Source organism: Apis mellifera, linkage group LG4, assembly GCF_003254395.2.
Source record: "Apis mellifera strain DH4 linkage group LG4, Amel_HAv3.1, whole genome shotgun sequence".
Classification (NCBI taxonomy): Eukaryota; Metazoa; Arthropoda; class Insecta; order Hymenoptera; family Apidae; genus Apis; species Apis mellifera.
Window position 1 is genome coordinate 9,927,269 of NC_037641.1, and position 19,987 is coordinate 9,947,255.

Here is a 19,987-nt window from a genome sequence, read left to right on the forward strand (position 1 = left end):
TTTAAAAAAATAAATTTGTTAAATAATATAAATATGATATAATGTAAAGAAAATTGAAGCATAACATGCATGAGGGATCAAAGGTCAAATTTTATAACAACTTTTTTTTTTTTTTTGACATACTTGACATTATACGTTTTCCAATTTATTTGAGACGATTCAGAAATGTTCTAATCAATCACCAATTTATCTATGTATAATAAATAAGATTATAATACGCGTCTATTTAAATTCGCTATAGTATTTGCGGACGAGTACATGACCTTGTATACAGTAAATTACGTGAATGTGAAGGCGTGTTTAATTTAATGCAGGCGATCATTAAATTGGACATTTGTTCACGCGCACTATTCAACTTCAAAGAGTATATGAAACACATTATAATGATTAAGAGAGTAGCCTCTTTACATTATTAGATACATTTTTAGAAATAATTTTACTTTGATTCCAGTATTATGATTATATAAATACTGGAATATCTTTTCTTTATTACAACAAACAATGAATACGCGCAATAGTCCTGTTTTACACACTGATACCACACTTTTTTCTTGGATTATATGTTTCAAAATAAACAAAATATTTTTCTTGGTATCATTATATGCCAATATGAGATTATAAACAAATTAAACACTACCTACGTATAATGAAATAATTGAAAAAAAGAAATAAGTAATTTTGAAATTTTATAACCAAAATTATAGCATATATATTTGTTATAATAGAATATTCACCAATATATTTCGTACTATTTTTATAATCTCGTCGTTACTAATACAGACATCGAGTTAAATTCTGAAACTTGGTATTATAATCAAATACTAATAATTTAAAGAACTTTAGGGAATACGAATACAGGTAAGGTACTAATTTGACTGTCTAACTTTATTTCTAGCATTTAGTATGCGCGTATCGATCAGTATCGAAAATCGTTAAATAGAAAGAAATTCACAAATAGCAGAAAATAATCAGAATGTTCAGCGTTACATGATATAGTTGATTATGTTCACTATTAACGATACACGATGTTGCATTAGATGTTGAGTAAAGTCAGCTTTCCTTATCACTTTTCTTAATGATAAGTACATCTTTTTAAATACTTCTCTACAGCAAGCAATGAACTAATTTGTAATCAGTTTACCAGTTTTCACCAGAATTTATAATTTAATTTAGAAGTGATAATAAATGTACCATCAACAGCATTAAAGGTTTCCTATACAATTCAATATTTATGAATGATCTTTATATTAGTATCATTAGTGATTCTGTAGTCGTAGCTTTCACAGTCGTGCACATATCTAAACATTTTTCTCAGATTCTTTTCATCTGTCTTGAAAAACTTTGTTATATGTCCGCATTTTTTCATTCTTCTGTTAATAACATATGGTTCAGAATCAAGCGAATGGGACAAAAGTTTAAAATGAAAGAATGACCATATTTATTGTGAGACTGATGTAATTGAAATTAATTTGTGGCACATTGGACACCTGAAGAACCTCTTTCGTCTTCCTCATACGCTTCTCGTTGTTCTCTTCGCCTTACTTCTTGTTCTGGATCCAAATCCATAAGAGAACAGTCTTCCGCTCCTTCTGGAATTATAACTTCTTCTCTTGGTGGTAGGCATTGTTCAAGTGTTGGAATGACGGAAGGGTCCATAGATTTCGGGAAATTCACTACAAATTGAATTATAAGCCTGCCATGTGTGAAAGGATCTTTATAAATTGGCATTCCTTCATTTAGAATGCACTTTAAGTCTCCGTGCTTTACAACAGTTCCAGGATATGAGGTTATTACTAAATCTCTTCCATCTAAAGTGCGAATAACTTTCTGAAATCCACACAGAGCTTCTACAAGTTCTAATTGCATCCTCATAATTAAATCATGACGCGAACGTCTAAAAAAAAAAAATATTATAATAATCAATATAATCAATATAATCATAACAATAAACATAACAAAATATAACAAAATTAAATATAACAATTACATAATTACTTACTTGAAAACTTCATGTTCTTTTTCTTCAAGAAGAATAACAATATCTCCTGGCTCATAATCTGGTTCTTGATCACCTTCTCCAGCAAAGACGATCTTCTGATTATGTACCATACCTGGATCAACATGAACTTCCAAAATTTTTCTATCTCTAATAGTTTTTCTACCACCGCATTGTTTACAACGATCACGTGGATTTATGCGATCCCCTTGACCTTTGCAGTCTACACATATAGTTTGTAAATGCTGCAACATTCCAGGACCCAATTGTTGTATTTGAACTTGCATGCCAGAACCATGACATGTTGAACATTGTTCCACAGAACCTTTCTTTCCACCGATACCTAATATAAAGAATTTTAGTATATTTGTAATATATTACATAATTTTCAATTTATAAAAAATAATATATATATATATATATATATATATATATATATATATATTATTACACAAATAATATATACCTTCGCATTTATCACAAATAACATTTTTTTGTAATGCTAATTTGCGAACAGTTCCCTTATACAATTCCTCCAACGATACAGATAACTGATGTATAACATCTTGTCCTCTGTGTTCTCTCCTGCGACCACTTCTTCCTCCTAAACCTCCACCAAAGAACATATCAAATATGTCTCGCGGTGAAGAGAATACATTGCCACCTGCTCCTCCTTCTTTTAAAGCTTGTTCTCCACCTTGATCATAAATTCGTTTCTTTTCAGGATTTGACAAAACTTCATATGCTTGTGAAATTTGTTTAAACTATAATGAGAAAATAAAATATAATACATTAATATAAATTGTAATATTTTAGATACTTAATATATAGATTAAAAATAATATTAAGATTAAAAATACCAACTTTTTCTCCTTCATTAGGATTTTTATCAGGATGATATTTCAGTGCAAGTTTTCTATAAGCTTTCTTTAAATCTTCTTGTGTACATCCAGGTTTTACACCCAATACATCATAAAATGTAGTTTCTTTTACCATTTTTACTGATTTATTTTCTTCTAATGATGTTCAATTATTACAGTAGTATTTTTCCTGCTAAACATCAAATAAAATAAAAGAATTATATATTTTAAAAATTGTTAATTTAAAATATTATTTATTTTAATCTAATATCTTCTATGATATATATAACAACTCATTAAATAAGGAAATAATAAATAATAATTAATTATTCTTTCCAATATACAGAATATAATTTTAATTCAATAAAATTAAATAAAAAATTCTATTTATGTTAATAAATGTACATAATTTACATATATAATTTTATTTAATGTTTAATAATATTTTTTTTATAAATATTATAATTTATAATTTTTTTTATAATATATATAATCATAATAAATGTATTTTACCAAAAAATAATATCAAAATCATGTACATTTATTAAAATAAATTTTACAAATTATATAAATATAATTTAATAAAATATAATAATAGATAAACATATTTAATATTTTAGACAAATATGTTATAACATAAATAAATAATATTATAAATTATAATATATTTTAAAAGGAATTTTTATACTATCTTCAATAAATTATTTACTTAGTTCTATTTATTTATAATTTTTATTAAATAATACACAATAATAAATAATAACATAAATAAATAATATTATATATTATAAATTATAATATATTTTAAAAGGAATTTTTATACTATCTTCAATAAATTATTTATTTAGTTTTATTTATTTATAATTTTTATTAAATATTTTAATTTTCTAAATTTAAATTTAAAAAAAAAATCAAATACTAAAAAATAATAATAATAATATCATAATTATTCAAAAGATTATAAGATATATTAATTGTATAAAGTTACTAAAACTTAAAAAATTTATTAACTAAATGCAATATTTACAAAATTAAATAGTATTAAATTTCATATTACATTATGAATAATATATATATTTTATAAATTATTTATAATTTATCAAATATAATTTAACTATTTTTTTTTTTTTATGAAATATAAAAACGAAATATAAAAATGTTAATTTTTATATATAGTATACATAATGATATGCATTTTAAATATAAGAATTATGTGTACTGACCTTGAACTTCAAGTACTTGTAATTTTAATAATGATATAACACAAATAAATATATATATTAAACGATTACAAAATTACTTAAATTTATGTTGAATAAAAGTTACATTCAATATATTTAAACTTCAAAATACATTAATTATTTACTCATAGAAAAAGTACAACGAATTGTATCCATGTGCGTGTTTGGTTTCAAAATGGCGACGAGATTCATTTTAAAATAATAAAATGTAATTAATTGACATGAACAAAAAATTAAAACTCGTTTCAATTTAACGCAGTGTTTGCCGTGTTGTGAACAAAGAACACCACACTTTCTAGATCTTTCTGCTAGCATATATACACATACATACATATAGGTAGCCAGAAAAAGCTTGGACTACCGGTTAAAAATTAGATAAGAAAAAAGAAAAAATATCAAAATTATAATTTTCTCAAATAAAAAATTAATTTTAATTTGTAATCTAAATAATATAAGCGAAATTGAAGTTATTATAATTTATTACGACTAAATGACAGATATACTTTGCAAGTTCAACCACGTTTGGTATTGACACGAGTAGGCAATAGGAACATCCACCATTTTTCAACGTTAAAGTGCGAGTCATGGAAGAGCATAACTTATACTATGATAAAATTCATTTACGCGTATTTCGTAATATACAATATGTTTAAGCATGCATACAATTATTATTCAACCTTCAAATGTCCACTTCAATTTCAGAATCATTGAAAAAGTTCTAAAATTAGGCCAATATTCTGTAATAATTTCAAATGTTATGTCGTAAATTGATTCTGCATGTTACTGCTATATGAATTTCAATCCCAAGAAAAATTCACGAGTTCGCAATCGATCGCAAGATTCAACGGTGGAAATTCCATTCATCTGCGCATATATTCTAAAATATTCTAAAATTCTCGATTATCAATGTTTAATCCTACCTGTATCAGCAGAAAGGAAGCCACTCGTGGAAAATATCCGTGCCGTGAAGCCTCGTCTCACTCCACGTAATAGTATTTGACGAACTGTTGTAAGCGAATAGAACTCTCACCAATATTACTGCTTGCTTGTACCCGTTCTCGAAACTTCCTAGGAGAGTAATGGACGTTACTCGAAAGGGAACCAATCAGGTAGACAGAGAATTGCAGTCAGCGCCAAATGCTATTACGGTCTTCCTAAGAATTTCACAATGTATATTCTAATACTTTATCGATAAAGTAGCAAATAAATATTTTTTTTTTTATACTAAAACGAATGAACATATTAAATAATGTTAGAAAATTTTTATATATTTTAAAATTGTAATAAAAATTATAATTTTTATTAAAAAATTTATTAAAAGATATATATATATATTTTTTAATCTAATTACAAATCTATAAATCCAATTATATTGAAAATTTTCTTATTTCTGTATTTTCAATAAAATAATAATTATATGTACATTATTTTAAATAATTTAAATTTTATTTTTTTATAAATTACATTTTATTTAATCATATTATAATCAAAATTAAATTTTGAATATATTATGATTATATTATATTTTGAAAGCTCTAGATTTTATTATAGCAAAATATTTAAAATCCCTATACAAAAAATAGTTATATTATTATGTATTTCATATTATAATAATTTTATAATATTTTAAATATTTAATAATATTGTATCATTTTTTTATAAATTATTAAAATTAATAAATTAAATTTTTTAATTATATTTTTAATATAAGAAAGAATAAATAAATTTTTAAGTTTACATACAGGATAATTATAAAACCATCATAGATAGCGCTGCACATTTCCGAAATTCTCCTTTTGCTGGCGGTACGATAATCGAACAAAATGGTACGTATTTCGTATCCTAAAATTATCGATTAATCATTGAAGAAAATATATAATATGTATTTAAAATGTTATTAATAATGTATAATTATCTTTTAACAAATATGATTTATTGATATCATTTTGTTTTTATGCAATATTTATATTGATGTAGCATAAATTATTCATCTAAAAATATAATACCATTAATAAAAAATAAAATATAAATAAAAATAACTATATAAATAAAACTACTATGTCAACTAATTTTACTCATTTTAAATGTTTTTCCTTAAAATTAATAATTAGTAATTCCAATAAGAGTAATGTTAAACAAAATATAACCTTAAAATTGTGTCATTGTTCTTCGTTATAGACGGAAGGTGCAGTTACAATTAGAACTAGAAAGTTCATGAGCAATCGGTTACTATGCCGAAAACAAATGGTATGTATTTATATTTTTATTTTTTTCAAATTAAGTTAATATCTATTTAGATTTTTATTTTTTACTTTCATATTATTATACGTGTATAATTATATTATTATAGATAATCAATTAATAGATAAAAAATAAAAATATTATTAATAATTATATTTTTATAAAATCTTCAGGTTGTAGATGTATTTCATCCAGGTCATCCATCAGTTCGAAAAACAGAAATACGTGAAAAACTAGCTAAAATGTACAAAGTTACACCAGATGTAGTTTTTGTGTTTGGTTTTCAAACTAATTTTGGTGGTGGTAAATCAACTGGATTTGCATTAATTTATGATACATTGGACTTTGCAAAAAAATTTGAACCTAAATATAGGTTAGCTAGGCATGGACTATTTGAAAAACAAAAACAAACAAGAAAGCAACGTAAAGAACGTAAAAACAGAATGAAGAAAGTTAGAGGTACAAAGAAGAGTAAAGTAGGAGCTGCATCTAAGAAGGTAAAATAATATTTTAATTATTTTTTGTAAATTATTCTATCTATTTACATCTATATAATTATTTATTATCTAATTATCATTATAACTAAAAATAATAAAATTTCTTTAAAAAATTTTTATTCTTATATTAAAATATTAATATATATATATATATTTATTAATATTAATATTTATTTATGATTTATATTAATTTTTTTATGTTAATTTTTTTTTTGTAAATATTCATTAAGATTCATTAAGATTTAGAAATATACCAATATGTAGCAATAAATAACAAAAAATTAAATATTTTATATATATTAAATTTAAATCAAAAAAATTAAAATCAATCGTAATGAATAAAATTTTTTATTTATTTTTGTTATTTTATTTAAACAAAATTCTTGAAAATTAAAATATAAAATAAATAACCATGTTTATATTTAAGTTTTATAAAAAAGAAAATATTACTGTTTTTATTAATTATTATTTTAGGTCTTAAATCATTCAAATTTTATATATAATGTCTATAAAATATATATTTAAGTTTTGCATGCTATTCAGTGGTATACGCTTTTTATTTACATTCTAGGGAAAGAAGTAGTCAAATGCTCATCATTTGTACTACAAGTCTCAAGAGGGAACTTAATTATGATGCTCATATATATGGTCAGCATGCAAAAGTCTAGGTTTCAGTTTCCCTTTTATATGTTTTCTTGATTTCCCTTTTTTAGATTTGCTTGAATTTGTCTTGTATTATAGTCCTAAAGTAATATAAATTTTAGTGGAATTTTTATTTAGTTTAGTGCATATTTCATTCATTGTAAAAAATGCTTTTTTAATTTTTTTGTATTTAAAATTTTATATACCATATTTAAAATGAAAATAATTATGAAAAAATAATGAAATTATCTAATTATCTAATTATTATCAGTTATATTATCATCAAAATCATTTATCTTGTAATTATCAATTGTTTATTATAATTTTCATTAATTTTTAATATATTTTTTGCATTTGAGTTGAATATTATAAAAAAATTATTTTTAAAATAACTAAAATTAATATTAATTTTTTTTCATATATGATGTAAATATAAAATAGATAAGTATAAAATATTAATTGAATATTATATAAGAATAATTTTGAGATAATTTAAATTAATATTAACCTTTTTTTTAGAATGTAAAATAATTATATATTATTAGCATTATTATCATTTAAAAATATAAAAAATATTTTATATAATCATATATATTTTATATAAAATCAAATAGAAAAACATTTCAGCTTATATTGAAGCTTTTTCTTTTTTTATTATTATATATGTATACATCATCATTGTATCTCATGCTTTTATTAGAAGTAGAATATTGTTTTGCATGTATGGAATGTAACATAATTTATTAATATTAAATTGGAAATATGTTACTGATAATATTATTTTTTTATTTTTTATTACAGTAAAACATCATGAAGATCACAATTTGTTCAACATGGACGTAAAAATTATTATAATAATTTATTATCACAGATAATTATGATAAGTTTTACGGAATAAAAGTGTATTCTTTTTGATGAAAAAAATTGAATGCATTACTCTTTTTTATATATATATATATACACACACACCTTATTTATACAATAGTTATCCATAAGTATTTGTTGTGAAAATATTATATGATTATAAACATATTCTGATAACGAATGTTCATTTTCATATAAAAATAAAAATATCTTAATTAAAAATTTTAATAAAAGTGTAAAGTTTAAAGAAATCATAAAATTTTATTATTTTTTCGGATGTTATATTATCCCATAAGAACTTCTGCTGATCCTTTATGAGTAAAATCGTTATCAGCTTCATTGTTTTTTGATTGTTCATTCGCTTGCTCAGTAGTTTGTATCGTTGTTTGCGCATCGATTTCTTGTATTAAAATAGTCGTGAATAAGTTACTCGGTAAAGATTTTGTTACTTCTAAATCGTTTGTAATTTCAGATGTTATTTCAGTATTAGTTTCAATTGAATTTTTTGGCTGAATAGTACTGGGCGGTTGAGAAGTAACATCAAATTCATCAGAATTATATTCGAATTCATTTTGATTCATAAAATCTTTCCGAATAAAATACCAATTGCCAATTCGAAATCGCAAATCTTCATTAGAATTGAAAAATAAAATAGCTGTAATTTATAATTATTAAAATTAACAAATTTAATGAAAAATTAATATATTTAGAATAATTTAATTTTATATATTTAGAATAATTAATCTTATTTCAATCAATTTTTTATGTAAAATTATCAAAGAAATTATAAACATAGGAATCCTTACATAAATTTAATAATTTCCATTCGTAATTTCTTAATCTATTTTGTACTTCAAATATTTGTTTATAAATTTGATTTTTTAAATTACAAAACCAATCTTTTATATCTTGAAAAAATTCATTATTATATTGAAAATCTGTCTGTAATCCATTGTTTTCTATAATAAAAAACTTTGATTATTCACATGTTTTAAAATTATATATCAAAGTACATTAAGAAATAAATTTATAAGATGATTATAAAGATATGAAGAAATGAAATTTTTTGTAAGTATATCTAAGTATTTAAAGAAAATATTATTTTTAAATATATTAAAATTCATTACTAATATAACATTAACAAAACGTTTGAAAATATGTAATACCTTTATCACAAGTTCTAATTGATGCAAATAAATTGAAAGTAAATAATAATAAAGTAATAGAAAAAAAATGCATTTTTTTTTTTTAAATACTGATTTCACTGAGTAAATGTCTCTAATCACTGATTCAATAAATGTTCATACCTTTATATATATACATATTGTACCGGAAGAAAATACTAATTAGTACAACAATTCTATCAACAATTCTATCGCGGATCAGATATATGAAACAATACTGTTATGCAACTTTGATAACCTTGTTTATTTTGATTTTGATATTATAACTATAATATACAAAAAATATCAAAATAAATGATACAAAATATTTTCAAATATATATATGTTCAAAATATAATACAAATAGTTTAATATATTTTAAAACATATTTAACATATATAATATAAAATTTCAATTTACTGAATTGACATTTTATTAATGATAAAGCAACAAAAAATCGTCTAATGGTTAACTAGATATTCATGAAGAAGTTATTATTTCTCTTATTATTATTATTATTCTGAATTATTATTTTCCTGTGAATTTTTGATTAATAAAAATGTTACTATTTTCTGATAGCGATTTTTTATAAATACGGATTTGACTATTCTTTATTCTTCCACTGAAAATTAATTAAAATAAAGATCATTTTTGTTGCAACAAAATATTTACAACACGTAGTGACGCAGAATATATATACATATATCGTACAAATATGTATATTAATTTTATTTTAAATTACAAAAAAAATTGAATTTTCTAATATAATATTATATTACTTTCTATGTGATGGGCCAAAATACAAAATTAGATATCGATTGATACAACATTAAAACAAATATTATGATTTTCTGCAATTTCATTTTTTTGTAACTATTATTATCACAAATTATTTAATAATAATTATTAAATTTTATAATTATTATTTATATTATTTATATAATCTGTATATAAAAAAAATACATTAATTTTTGCTTCGTTATAAATTACATGCAATAATATGAGCATTTTTAATTTATTAAAAAAAATCTTATTTGTCATTTAACAAGTATTACATTAATAGTATTAATTAAGTATATTGTTCAAAACAATTGGATTATATATTATAATTTATAAATTATTTTTATAAATATATCATATAATTTTTAAAAATTTTTTTGTAGGAACTTTGTGTTGTATTAAATGTTAATTTATTTTTTCTTTTCACATAATTAGAATTATAAACTATCATATAATCTAAAGTTTGTTCGGAAGAGCTAGTAAATTCAATCACATGTAAAAGTGGATTCATCCATAGTGACACGTTGAAATTGTACTTAAAATTATACTTAATTATACTTAAAATTTTTTAAAAATTTGTGATTTTAGTTTAATTTAACACCTTTAGTGATTCTTATTTAAAAATACGTTATCATTCCTTAAGAAACTTTTTTTTTTTTATATACATTTTCTACACATTTACGAGTAAAAATGTAAAATTGTTTAGAATATAATTTAGACCTCAATGTATTTTTTAATGTAAGTATAGAACTTAGATATAATTGATACATCATAATTTACATATATAATATAGTTTTATATATTTTTTTTTATAATTAGAATTATATTATAGTTAAAATTAATGACAGGTTAGAAAGTTTTACTGTGAGAAGATATTTGTAGTATTGTATCGTAACACAACCTATCATTTAATGTGAAATATAATATTATTTTTATTAATTATAATAAAAATATAAAACTATTAAATTTGAATAAATTAATTTATTTATATTTGTAACATACAATCTGTATAATATAATTCATAATCTTTTTAAAAGATTAAACAATTATTTAATGAATTCTTGAAGTTAAATTATGTTGGTACACATGATGCAAAAACTGTCGAGCCAATATTTAAAATATTTTAAGATATATACAATCTTGATTTAAAAATTTTACTTTATATGGAAGACAAAAAAGTAATAATAAATTAAGACAATTAATTTATAAATATCTGATACCTGATAAATAAATCTCAATTTTCTCATCAATTAATTTTTAATTTAATTCAAATAAAATTAAAATATTTCTTTTTAAAAAAATATATTTTTATAAAAATGTATATATTAATATTTGTGTCCCAATTTGTTTAATGAATAAAAAAAAGAATAAATTTATTTTTTTTATGTAAAATTACTATTTAATATATCATTAAGAATTGATTAATCAAGAAAATATTTTTAAAAATTAATGTTTCATTATTATTATTAGATATATTACATTATTATCTATATATTATACTATGTTAATATAATAACATAAAAAATATATATATATATATATATAAATGTTAATAATAAATTATTTTTTATATTTAAAAAAATAAAAAAATTGTTAAAATTTATATTTTAAGTAAATATATTAATATAATCATTAAAATTAACTATTTTAATTAATATATATAATGTATAATATTTTTTTCTTTATTGAAAACTTAGTGAAGTAGAAAGCAAAATGTCGGCTCGCTTCGATTAGTTTGTATATAACTATATTCAAGATGTATTGATACTAACATTTGATTTAGGTTTTAATCTCTCACATTTTGAATTAAAATGTTCGAAAATGTATCTTCTGAACAAAAAGATAATCATTTTAAAGATGAATATTTTGAAGAATTTGAACATAAACCATTATTAATAAGTATACCAAAAGTAGAACCAACATGTTCTAGTGTAACTAATTTAAATGAAAATATACCGAATGAGGTAAGTATATGATTATTATTATTCTTAATATATTTTATATTATATGTTTTTTTTATAATTTTATTTTCTCTTTTTTTATTTATAAAATAAATCTATTGCGTAATAATTTAAAATATACTATTAGATATAGATAGTAATATTATTAAGAATTTATTGTGAATTCGATATTATAAAAAAAAAAATACGATATAATGAAGTTTGTAATTTTTAAAATAAGAAAGAATAGGCAGTTATCTCAAATTAATTTTGGCGGGAATTTTAAATTTATTTATTTTCTTTTTTATGATGTATATATTTCATTCTGACATTATGTAATAATAAAAACAATATTTTTAAAATAATTATTCAAATTTTTTTTTAAATTTTAATTTATATAATAATTGTATTTTTTAAATTTTAGGATGAAAAAATTACATCAGCAATTCCTTTAATTATGCCATGCAAAATAAAGGATCCTATTATTTTACTTGAAAGATGTGATAAAATATGGGAGACATTAAAAGTAATAAAAAATGTACAAGATAAAAGTAAAATTGATACACTTAATACATTACCATTAGAAATAAATTCAAAACCATTATATATTCAAAATCAATCACCATTAAAAAACAGTAATGTTGAATTACCAAATTTTAAATTTTCTATAAAATATAAAAAAAGATTATTTCATTGTTTAACATGTGGAAAACAATATACTGAAAATCGAAGATTGAGATCTCATTCAGAAAAAGTACATGGTATTTATATACCACCAAAACGAAAAAGATATACTGTTTTATATCAAAAAGATAATGTTAAAATGAAAGAAAAAAATTCTAATATTGTTGAAAGAGAAGTAGATTGTAGTGAAAAAGTTTCATTAAAAAAAGATGAAAATAGATTACATGTAAGAACATCATTACAATCTACATCAAATGATAAAAAAATTATTTCAGATTTGCACTTAAGAAGAAAAAAAAATATCAATGAAACTATATGTGGTAAAAATGAACAAGAAAAAAAAGTATTAAATAAACAATTCAAACAAGAAAAAATAATCTCAGAATCTCATATATCTTTATTAACATGTATATTATGCAAAAAGACTGTAAATGATATAAGAAAGCATTTAATTGATTATCATAAAATTGAATCACCTGATTTTATGTTAAAGAATTTAAATGAAACATCTAATCATTTAAAAGACAAATTAAAAACAGGAGTTCTTAATGATGAGAATAAATTTTTTGAAATTATTGAAAATAAGAAAAGAGTAATATCAAATATACAATATTCAAATTCTAGAAAAAGATATAAAGTTAATAATAGTAAGAACTTGCAGGTTGATGAAAATAATACACGTCAATGTGATATTTGTCTTGGTCGCTATAAAGTTAGTAGTTTTTATACACATATGCGTTATCATCGTCAACGTGGAGAAACAAAAGAAAATTTCCATTTATTTGATAATAAATATTTAAATTCTCCATTATATTTAAAATCAAAATTAAATTCAAATGACATATCCAATGAAAATTCAAATAATAATCACAGTAATAAAGATGATTCAATATCATTTAAAAATAAAGAAAAAGAATGGCAAACTGAAGATATGCAAAATAAAGATAACATTAAGAAGAAATCAAATAAAAATAATATTTGTTCTTGTGGTAGAAAATTTCGTAATCCTCATACATTATTTGTACATAAGAAAAAGTGTACTTCAATAGATGGATTAAAACAGCCAATTATAGAAAACAAAGTAAATATAAGAAGCCAATATGTTATACAAAATAATTCTGATAGAAATTCTGAAATTGGAATTAGTATAACAATAAAGAAAAAAAATAATTCTTATGAAATCATTGACAGAAGTAATAAAAATAAAAATAAAATGCAAGATTCCATTAATTCAAAATATCGTAATGCAAAATATATTAATACATCAAATATTTCAGAAAATAATACCCAAATAGAATTACAAGATCAATTACAAGATCTCAAAACTTCAGAATTATCTAAATATAGTGAAAGACACAGTATTTTAAAGATTCAATCTGCTGATGAAGATATTGATATTGACATTGAAGAAGATTCACAAACAAATGATTTTTGTAAAGAAAAAGAAGAACAAAATGTAAAAGTAGAACAAGATGATAATTCTTGCCAAAAAACTATTAATTCAGAATTTTTGAAGAAAAAAATTCTTACCAAAAGTAATTATAAACAATCTAATGGCATCAAAAAAAACTTTACTAAGAAATATAATATTTGTGTATGTGGTTATAAATTTTATACTAAAAAAGCTCTTGAGATTCATACTAATAAACACCATCCAAATTCGAACTTGATATGTGGTTATTGTAAAATTAGTTTTTCTAATGGTATTACATGGAATAAACATCAGTGTTCTGTTAATGAAGGAAAAAAATTTATTGATGTACGAATGGAAATAAATTGTTTTCATTGTACTATTTCTTTTAGTTCACATAAAAAATTTGATGATCATATAAGACAAAAACATCATGATTCTGTATTGCCATTTCAATGTTTTCGTTGCTATAAACGATTTTCTAGTACGTCATCTCGGAAAATACATTTTGATACAGATCATGCAATAACTATTTGTTCCTTATGTAATAACAAAATATTTGATATTATGAAATCTAGGCATGAAGCATATCATTATGGACTTGGATTTCCTTGTCATGTCTGTAAAAGAACATATACCACTAGAGAAAGTTTATTAAAACATACAAAAAGATGTCACAAATATCATAAAATATCACTTATAGCAAACAATGATTTAAATGTATAATATTTTTTACGAATTTTATGAATTTTTATGAATTTATATTATATATTTATAAAAGAGAAGTGAAAAATTATAAAATTATAATAATAAAAATAAAAACATTGAAATAACAGTTTAAATAGATAATTTAATATGAAAAGGAAACAAATAAATGAAATAAATATGAATGACACAATTTATTTTTCAATTTTTTCTTCTTTTTTAATTAAAAAAAAAGTAAATAACGATTTTTACAAGATGTCACTTTATGATAATATAAAATATATAATGCATTATAATACATTAATTTATTATATAAAAAAAAGATGTATTGTTGAATATATATAATACTGTGTTTATATTTATGTCAAATATAAAAATAACTGTATATATAGAAAATATAGGTATAAGTAATTTAAAGATGAATAAAGAAGATACATAATTTGAACTATCATTACATACAATTTTTATTTTTTAAGTACATAAAATTGAACTGAATTTCAATCTTAATTAAAGTTTAATGTTTATTATAAATAAATACGATAAGACGAGTTACATTACATTTAATTTTTAAGAAATAAAATTTTTTCATTGAATATATATATTTCAATTAATGATAAATAATATTATAGTTTTATTTATATTAATTACCAAATACATTATTTAATTATGTCATGAAACTTTTTATAAAATATCTATCTGCAAAATATTGATGACACGAATGTTTGAAACTTTGTTTGAAACATACAATTAGTATTATCAAAAAAATATATTTTTTTAAAGTCAATTATTATTATTGATTGTAATAATTTTATTGACTATATAAATAAATAAATATTACGTATAAGATATAAGAAAAATTTTTTATACTTATTCTTTAAATTCAATATGACAAATTTAAATAAATTTATTATTAATTTATTACTTAAAATTATTCCTAATGTAACACATCTTTAAATATTAACGAATAAATAAATATAAAATAATAATACAAATAAATAATACAATTAAAATATGATAAAATTTTTTATATTTTTCTGTACTAGAATTTAAGAATTAATTAAAAAGTAAATAATGCTTTTTATTTTTTTATTAAAGATATGGTTTTAATTAAGAAATATTATTTTATTATTTATACATTTTTATTTAAATTGTCTTGCATTTGTATCGATAAATCACGAAATATTTTCATCTTTTTCCTTAGGTATTATCATATTAGAATATTTTAATAAATATAAGTTTTATATATATATCTTTAGAAAAATATAAAAACTATTGATGTAATTAATAATTTATTTTATAATATTATAATAATAAATATGTAATAAAATTATTAAATAAATATTTAGTGCAATTGTAAAGAATTATCTAAAATGTAAATGTAATATTAATAGCATTAATATTGATTTTGAAATAAAATAAATAAAAAAAACAAATTTTTGTTTGAAATATTTAAAAACATAATTTCATTTTTACATTATCTTGTGATATTTTTGATAGAGATGATTATAAAATGATTATAAAATCAATTTTTATAATATTCTTAATATTATATGGAAAAAGAATAATGAATATTTTTCAAGACATCATGCATTAAGACGAATTAAATTTAGTGGTGATTTATTTATAAATATTTTATATTTTTAAATATAGAAATAGAATTAATACATAAATCCATTATATTCAAAATATGTTAGAAAATGAAATATGTTTATATTTATATAATAAATACTCTAAAGATATTGCGAAAAATAAGAAAAATTACAATAACAATTTAACAATTTAAAATCTTAGAATGATTTAGAATGATTTTAAAATGTTTAAAGTTTCTGCCTCGGATTAATATGTAACCTAATATATAACTGATATATAAATCTAATAAAAAATATTTAGGCATATTTAAAGATAAAATTAGCAAATTGGTAAAATATTCTTTCAATGTCATGAATTGATTGATAGTAAAAGATATAAAAACAAATATATTTTTTATTTTATATATAGAATAATGGGATAATGATTAAATATGATTATTAGAATTATATTTAAATTAAAAAATCATTATTTATAAAAAAAAGAATCTTATAAATTAAACGTATACATGATAAAATATAATTAAATATACATAAAATATATAAAACTTTATAAATTTTGTTCTATTGGAAAAAAAATTGAAATATTTCTTGATAATTAATTATACAAAATTGATTCCATGCAAGAAATTTATCACTTAAAATAATAATAATAATAACAAGATTGTTTTTCTTTAAAAACCCTCAGTATGCATATCAATTTGATTTTTTTGTTTTTATATATAGATACTGAATTAAATATTATTTAAGTTAATATAATAAAATATTTGCATATATAATTTTACTTATAACTTTATGTACGAAGTAGTCACAGTGATGGGAATCGGGAAGCTCGATTGAAAAGAGGGGATAGCCAGCGCATCTGAAACATGATCACCAGGCGTCGCTTCGAGCGTACCCGTCGCCATCGAAGTTATAAAACCGATCAAAGCCGTACGGAGTTTCCAGGAGGGTGGTTGCGTTACGCTCAGAACTTTCTTAAACGGACGGAATCCTTTCGACTAATATACATATATATGATTCGGTTCGCGCAACGGCGAAAGTAGAAAAAAAATGACGGAACTTCGTGTGATTTGACAGTGAAGAAACATTTAATGGGAAAAGTGCCTCGGTATCCTGTGGTTAGTATTCGGGAATTCTAAATATCGCTACAAACACCCTGTAGCTCTTTGGTTAATCGCGTCATTTTTCGGTGCATCAGGATTCGATTAATATATGATTCCTCGACAAGGTAGCTTGCTTTGATAGATCATGTATATTCAGTATATTCAGTCACGAAAATAGAAAGAAACGAAGTTTATGAAAAGTTTTAAAATATTAATCATCGAATATAATGTGTAGTTTTATAGAAAATAAGAAACTAAGGCCGGCATAGTCAATATATGTGTACACAGTGACTCGGACAATAGCCTGAGGCAGAAATTCTGCTTTAAAGAAATATGGTGGATTCGTTTGATATCGATCACACATTGTGATTTGAAAATCAATCCATAAATTTCAATTTTCAAATTTATATATTTTCAAGAATGATTTTGTCTTCATTTTCATATATTTTCTATCGGTTTTGTTTTGTTCTGTTTATACAGTGGATAATCTCTAATCGGACATTAGTAATAAAAAACAATAGTCATTTACGAAGCAACAACAGAATTTATTTTCTTTTCTGTTTTTTTTACAAATATCAAATACGTTTTATACATTATTGTACATAAGATGTGAATTTTTTCTAGACTTAATGAAAGCTAACGTATTTTGATTTTGAATTTATAGAATTTCTTCTTATTTAACATGAAGAAAGATATAAAAGAAGAATAAGAAAACGTTTCTTTCAAATTTTACAATCATAATTTTGTCATCACGTTCGTTACAGATTCCTATTTTAATACACAATGTTATTATGCTTTTGAACAAAATTTTCTATACAAGTTTTACTCGTATGAAATACGAAATATCTCTCATTCGAATATTTGGGAATCAAAACGATCATCCCGCGCGACACTGCTTTTATCGCGGTGGTTCGCATACTTGAGAGGCGCGCAGTGCTCAAACGGGCACGGCCGAATCGATTTTCCCTGGTTCCACTACTGACGATAGAGCTACATGTATGATTACTCGAGTTCCTCGCAGCTACCAGAAACTATTTTGCCCAGTTTCTTCCAATGAACGGTAGTATTTTCTATAATCTGTCCGCCGTGAGTAGATTGGATCAGTAACAGAAGTTTTACGCTGTTTGACCGTTAGTTCGGTAACGTCAGTGGAAACCGGCCTGTGTGAGATTGGCTAAAATTAAACCGTAGTTGAAAACGAGCTCAATTCGTGATGCAGTTAAAATGTGGATGGAAACGTTTATTTCCAATGACAGTACAGTTTTGGTTATTTTAATTTTCGAGAAATACCCGTTGCATTGATTGATTAGTTCTCGATCGGCATATCTTGTGAAGTCTGCCTCCTAACGTGCTTGAACTGGCTAGTCATATACCGTTATACCACCCGTATCGCGCGGTGAGAATCCTAAAAATAGCGGCGACCAGTGAACGAAAATAATTCTACATTTTCTAATGAATTTCGGTAGCGTGTCAGCAAAAGAAAGGGCACTCTTGCACATGACATGTTAATCGAGTTAAATTACGATCAATTATTTTTTTTTAATTACTCGGAATACGTTTCTATAATATTTATAACCTGTGATTTAAACTCTTCAGTTCTTTGCTTTGTGTTACAGCCTTTACCCGAGCATAGATATACCCTTTTCCTATCGTTTTCGAAGTAGTTTCCAATAGGATCGATATTTTATAGATAGACGTGACAGTAGTATAGCTGGTAGTAAAGCTGACGAAACGAAAGAGATAGGAGCAATAAGATCCGAGAGAATTAGCCAATCGGCTCGGCTCGAATCTGTAGATTGACCCGTTCATTCTTCTGATCGACGATTCGCCTCGTCTCGTTTGAATAGATATCCGGATTTTGGCCAGCGGACCGACATTGGTAATCAGTGAACGGAAGGAAAGCTCGAGGCGTGGAACGCGAAAGGGTGAGATAGGGGTGAACTGGTGGAGGGTGAGGCTGAAGTGATGACGGGCGAGGAAGGAAAGTGCGGGGGTGGAACTGGCACTGGTGGGGATGCCGGTGTTGGAAACACGAACACGAACCTTACCGATAATGTGAACAATATTAATGCCAACGTACATGCGAATCTTAACGCCAACATTAATGTCAGCCAACAGAATGGAGGACCGGAAAAAGCGCCTGTCGTCGGCGGTACCAACGTGGAAACGTTACCTCGCGCTGGTAAACAGGTAAGAGAAATTATATCTCTTTCAATTTCTTTAAAACTATCGTCATAATTTTTTTTAACCAAATATTTTGTCATATCCGAT

General features: G+C 22.5%; 5 protein-coding genes across 33 annotated transcripts in view; 3 read left to right on the forward strand and 2 right to left on the reverse strand.

Annotated features, from left to right (window-relative positions):
• Positions 1–123: 123 nt before the first annotated feature.
• Positions 124–5,224, reverse strand: LOC724368 (dnaJ homolog subfamily A member 1). Of its 2 annotated transcripts, none has more exons than XM_006565940.3 (5): positions 5,018–5,224; positions 2,861–3,049; positions 2,463–2,760; positions 2,000–2,339; positions 124–1,894 (listed from the first exon to the last, which is right to left on the reverse strand). In XM_006565940.3, the coding sequence occupies exons 2-5, from the start codon at positions 2,990–2,992 to the stop codon at positions 1,465–1,467; spliced, it is 1,200 nt and encodes a 399-aa protein (XP_006566003.1). In that variant the 5' UTR covers positions 2,993–3,049; positions 5,018–5,224; the 3' UTR covers positions 124–1,464. The 2 variants fall into 2 exon arrangements, with proteins under 2 accessions (XP_006566003.1, XP_016767139.1); XM_016911650.2 differs by having other exon boundaries at positions 2,861–3,046; positions 5,018–5,198.
• Positions 5,225–5,838: 614 nt separating this feature from the next.
• On the forward strand, positions 5,839–8,403 carry LOC408799 (40S ribosomal protein S24). Of its 2 annotated transcripts, XR_410409.3 has the most exons (5): positions 5,839–5,923; positions 6,276–6,344; positions 6,512–6,835; positions 7,407–7,483; positions 8,279–8,403. XR_410409.3 is itself a non-coding variant. In XM_392330.7 (4 exons), exons 1-4 carry the CDS (start codon positions 5,921–5,923, stop codon positions 8,279–8,281), a joined length of 399 nt encoding a protein of 132 aa, XP_392330.1. In that variant the 5' UTR covers positions 5,839–5,920; the 3' UTR covers positions 8,282–8,402. The 2 variants fall into 2 exon arrangements, 1 of the variants encoding a protein (XP_392330.1); XM_392330.7 differs by lacking the exon at positions 7,407–7,483 and having other exon boundaries at positions 8,279–8,402.
• Positions 8,243–9,824, reverse strand: LOC107964275. Of its 2 annotated transcripts, none has more exons than XM_026440435.1 (3): positions 9,508–9,824; positions 9,148–9,300; positions 8,243–8,996 (listed from the first exon to the last, which is right to left on the reverse strand). In XM_026440435.1, the coding sequence occupies exons 1-3, from the start codon at positions 9,578–9,580 to the stop codon at positions 8,626–8,628; spliced, it is 597 nt and encodes a 198-aa protein (XP_026296220.1). In that variant the 5' UTR covers positions 9,581–9,824; the 3' UTR covers positions 8,243–8,625. The 2 variants fall into 2 exon arrangements, with proteins under 2 accessions (XP_026296220.1, XP_026296221.1); XM_026440436.1 differs by having other exon boundaries at positions 9,649–9,821.
• Positions 9,825–10,668: 844 nt separating this feature from the next.
• On the forward strand, positions 10,669–15,083 carry LOC102656444 (protein dopey homolog PFC0245c). Its single transcript, XM_006565939.3, has 3 exons — positions 10,669–11,022; positions 12,068–12,248; positions 12,649–15,083. The coding sequence occupies exons 2-3, from the start codon at positions 12,096–12,098 to the stop codon at positions 15,043–15,045; spliced, it is 2,550 nt and encodes an 849-aa protein (XP_006566002.1). The 5' UTR covers positions 10,669–11,022; positions 12,068–12,095; the 3' UTR covers positions 15,046–15,083.
• A 2,438-nt stretch (positions 15,084–17,521) lies between these two features.
• LOC409051 (ankyrin-3) overlaps positions 17,522–19,987 on the forward strand; it is a 77,887-nt gene continuing 75,421 nt past the window's right edge. For 13 of the 26 annotated variants that reach the window (XR_003304607.1, XR_003304622.1, XR_003304623.1 and 10 more), the window contains exons 1-2: positions 17,524–17,731; positions 19,564–19,906. Coding sequence is in view for 8 of the 26 variants with exons in the window: in XM_026440449.1 (XP_026296234.1) it covers positions 19,682–19,906 (225 nt within the window). In the remaining 18 variants the exon portion in view is untranslated. Of the gene's footprint in view, positions 17,732–17,823; positions 17,842–19,563; positions 19,907–19,987 lie in introns of those variants that run through there. The other 13 variants (XR_003304611.1, XR_003304617.1, XR_003304619.1 and 10 more) reach the window with 3 other exon arrangements.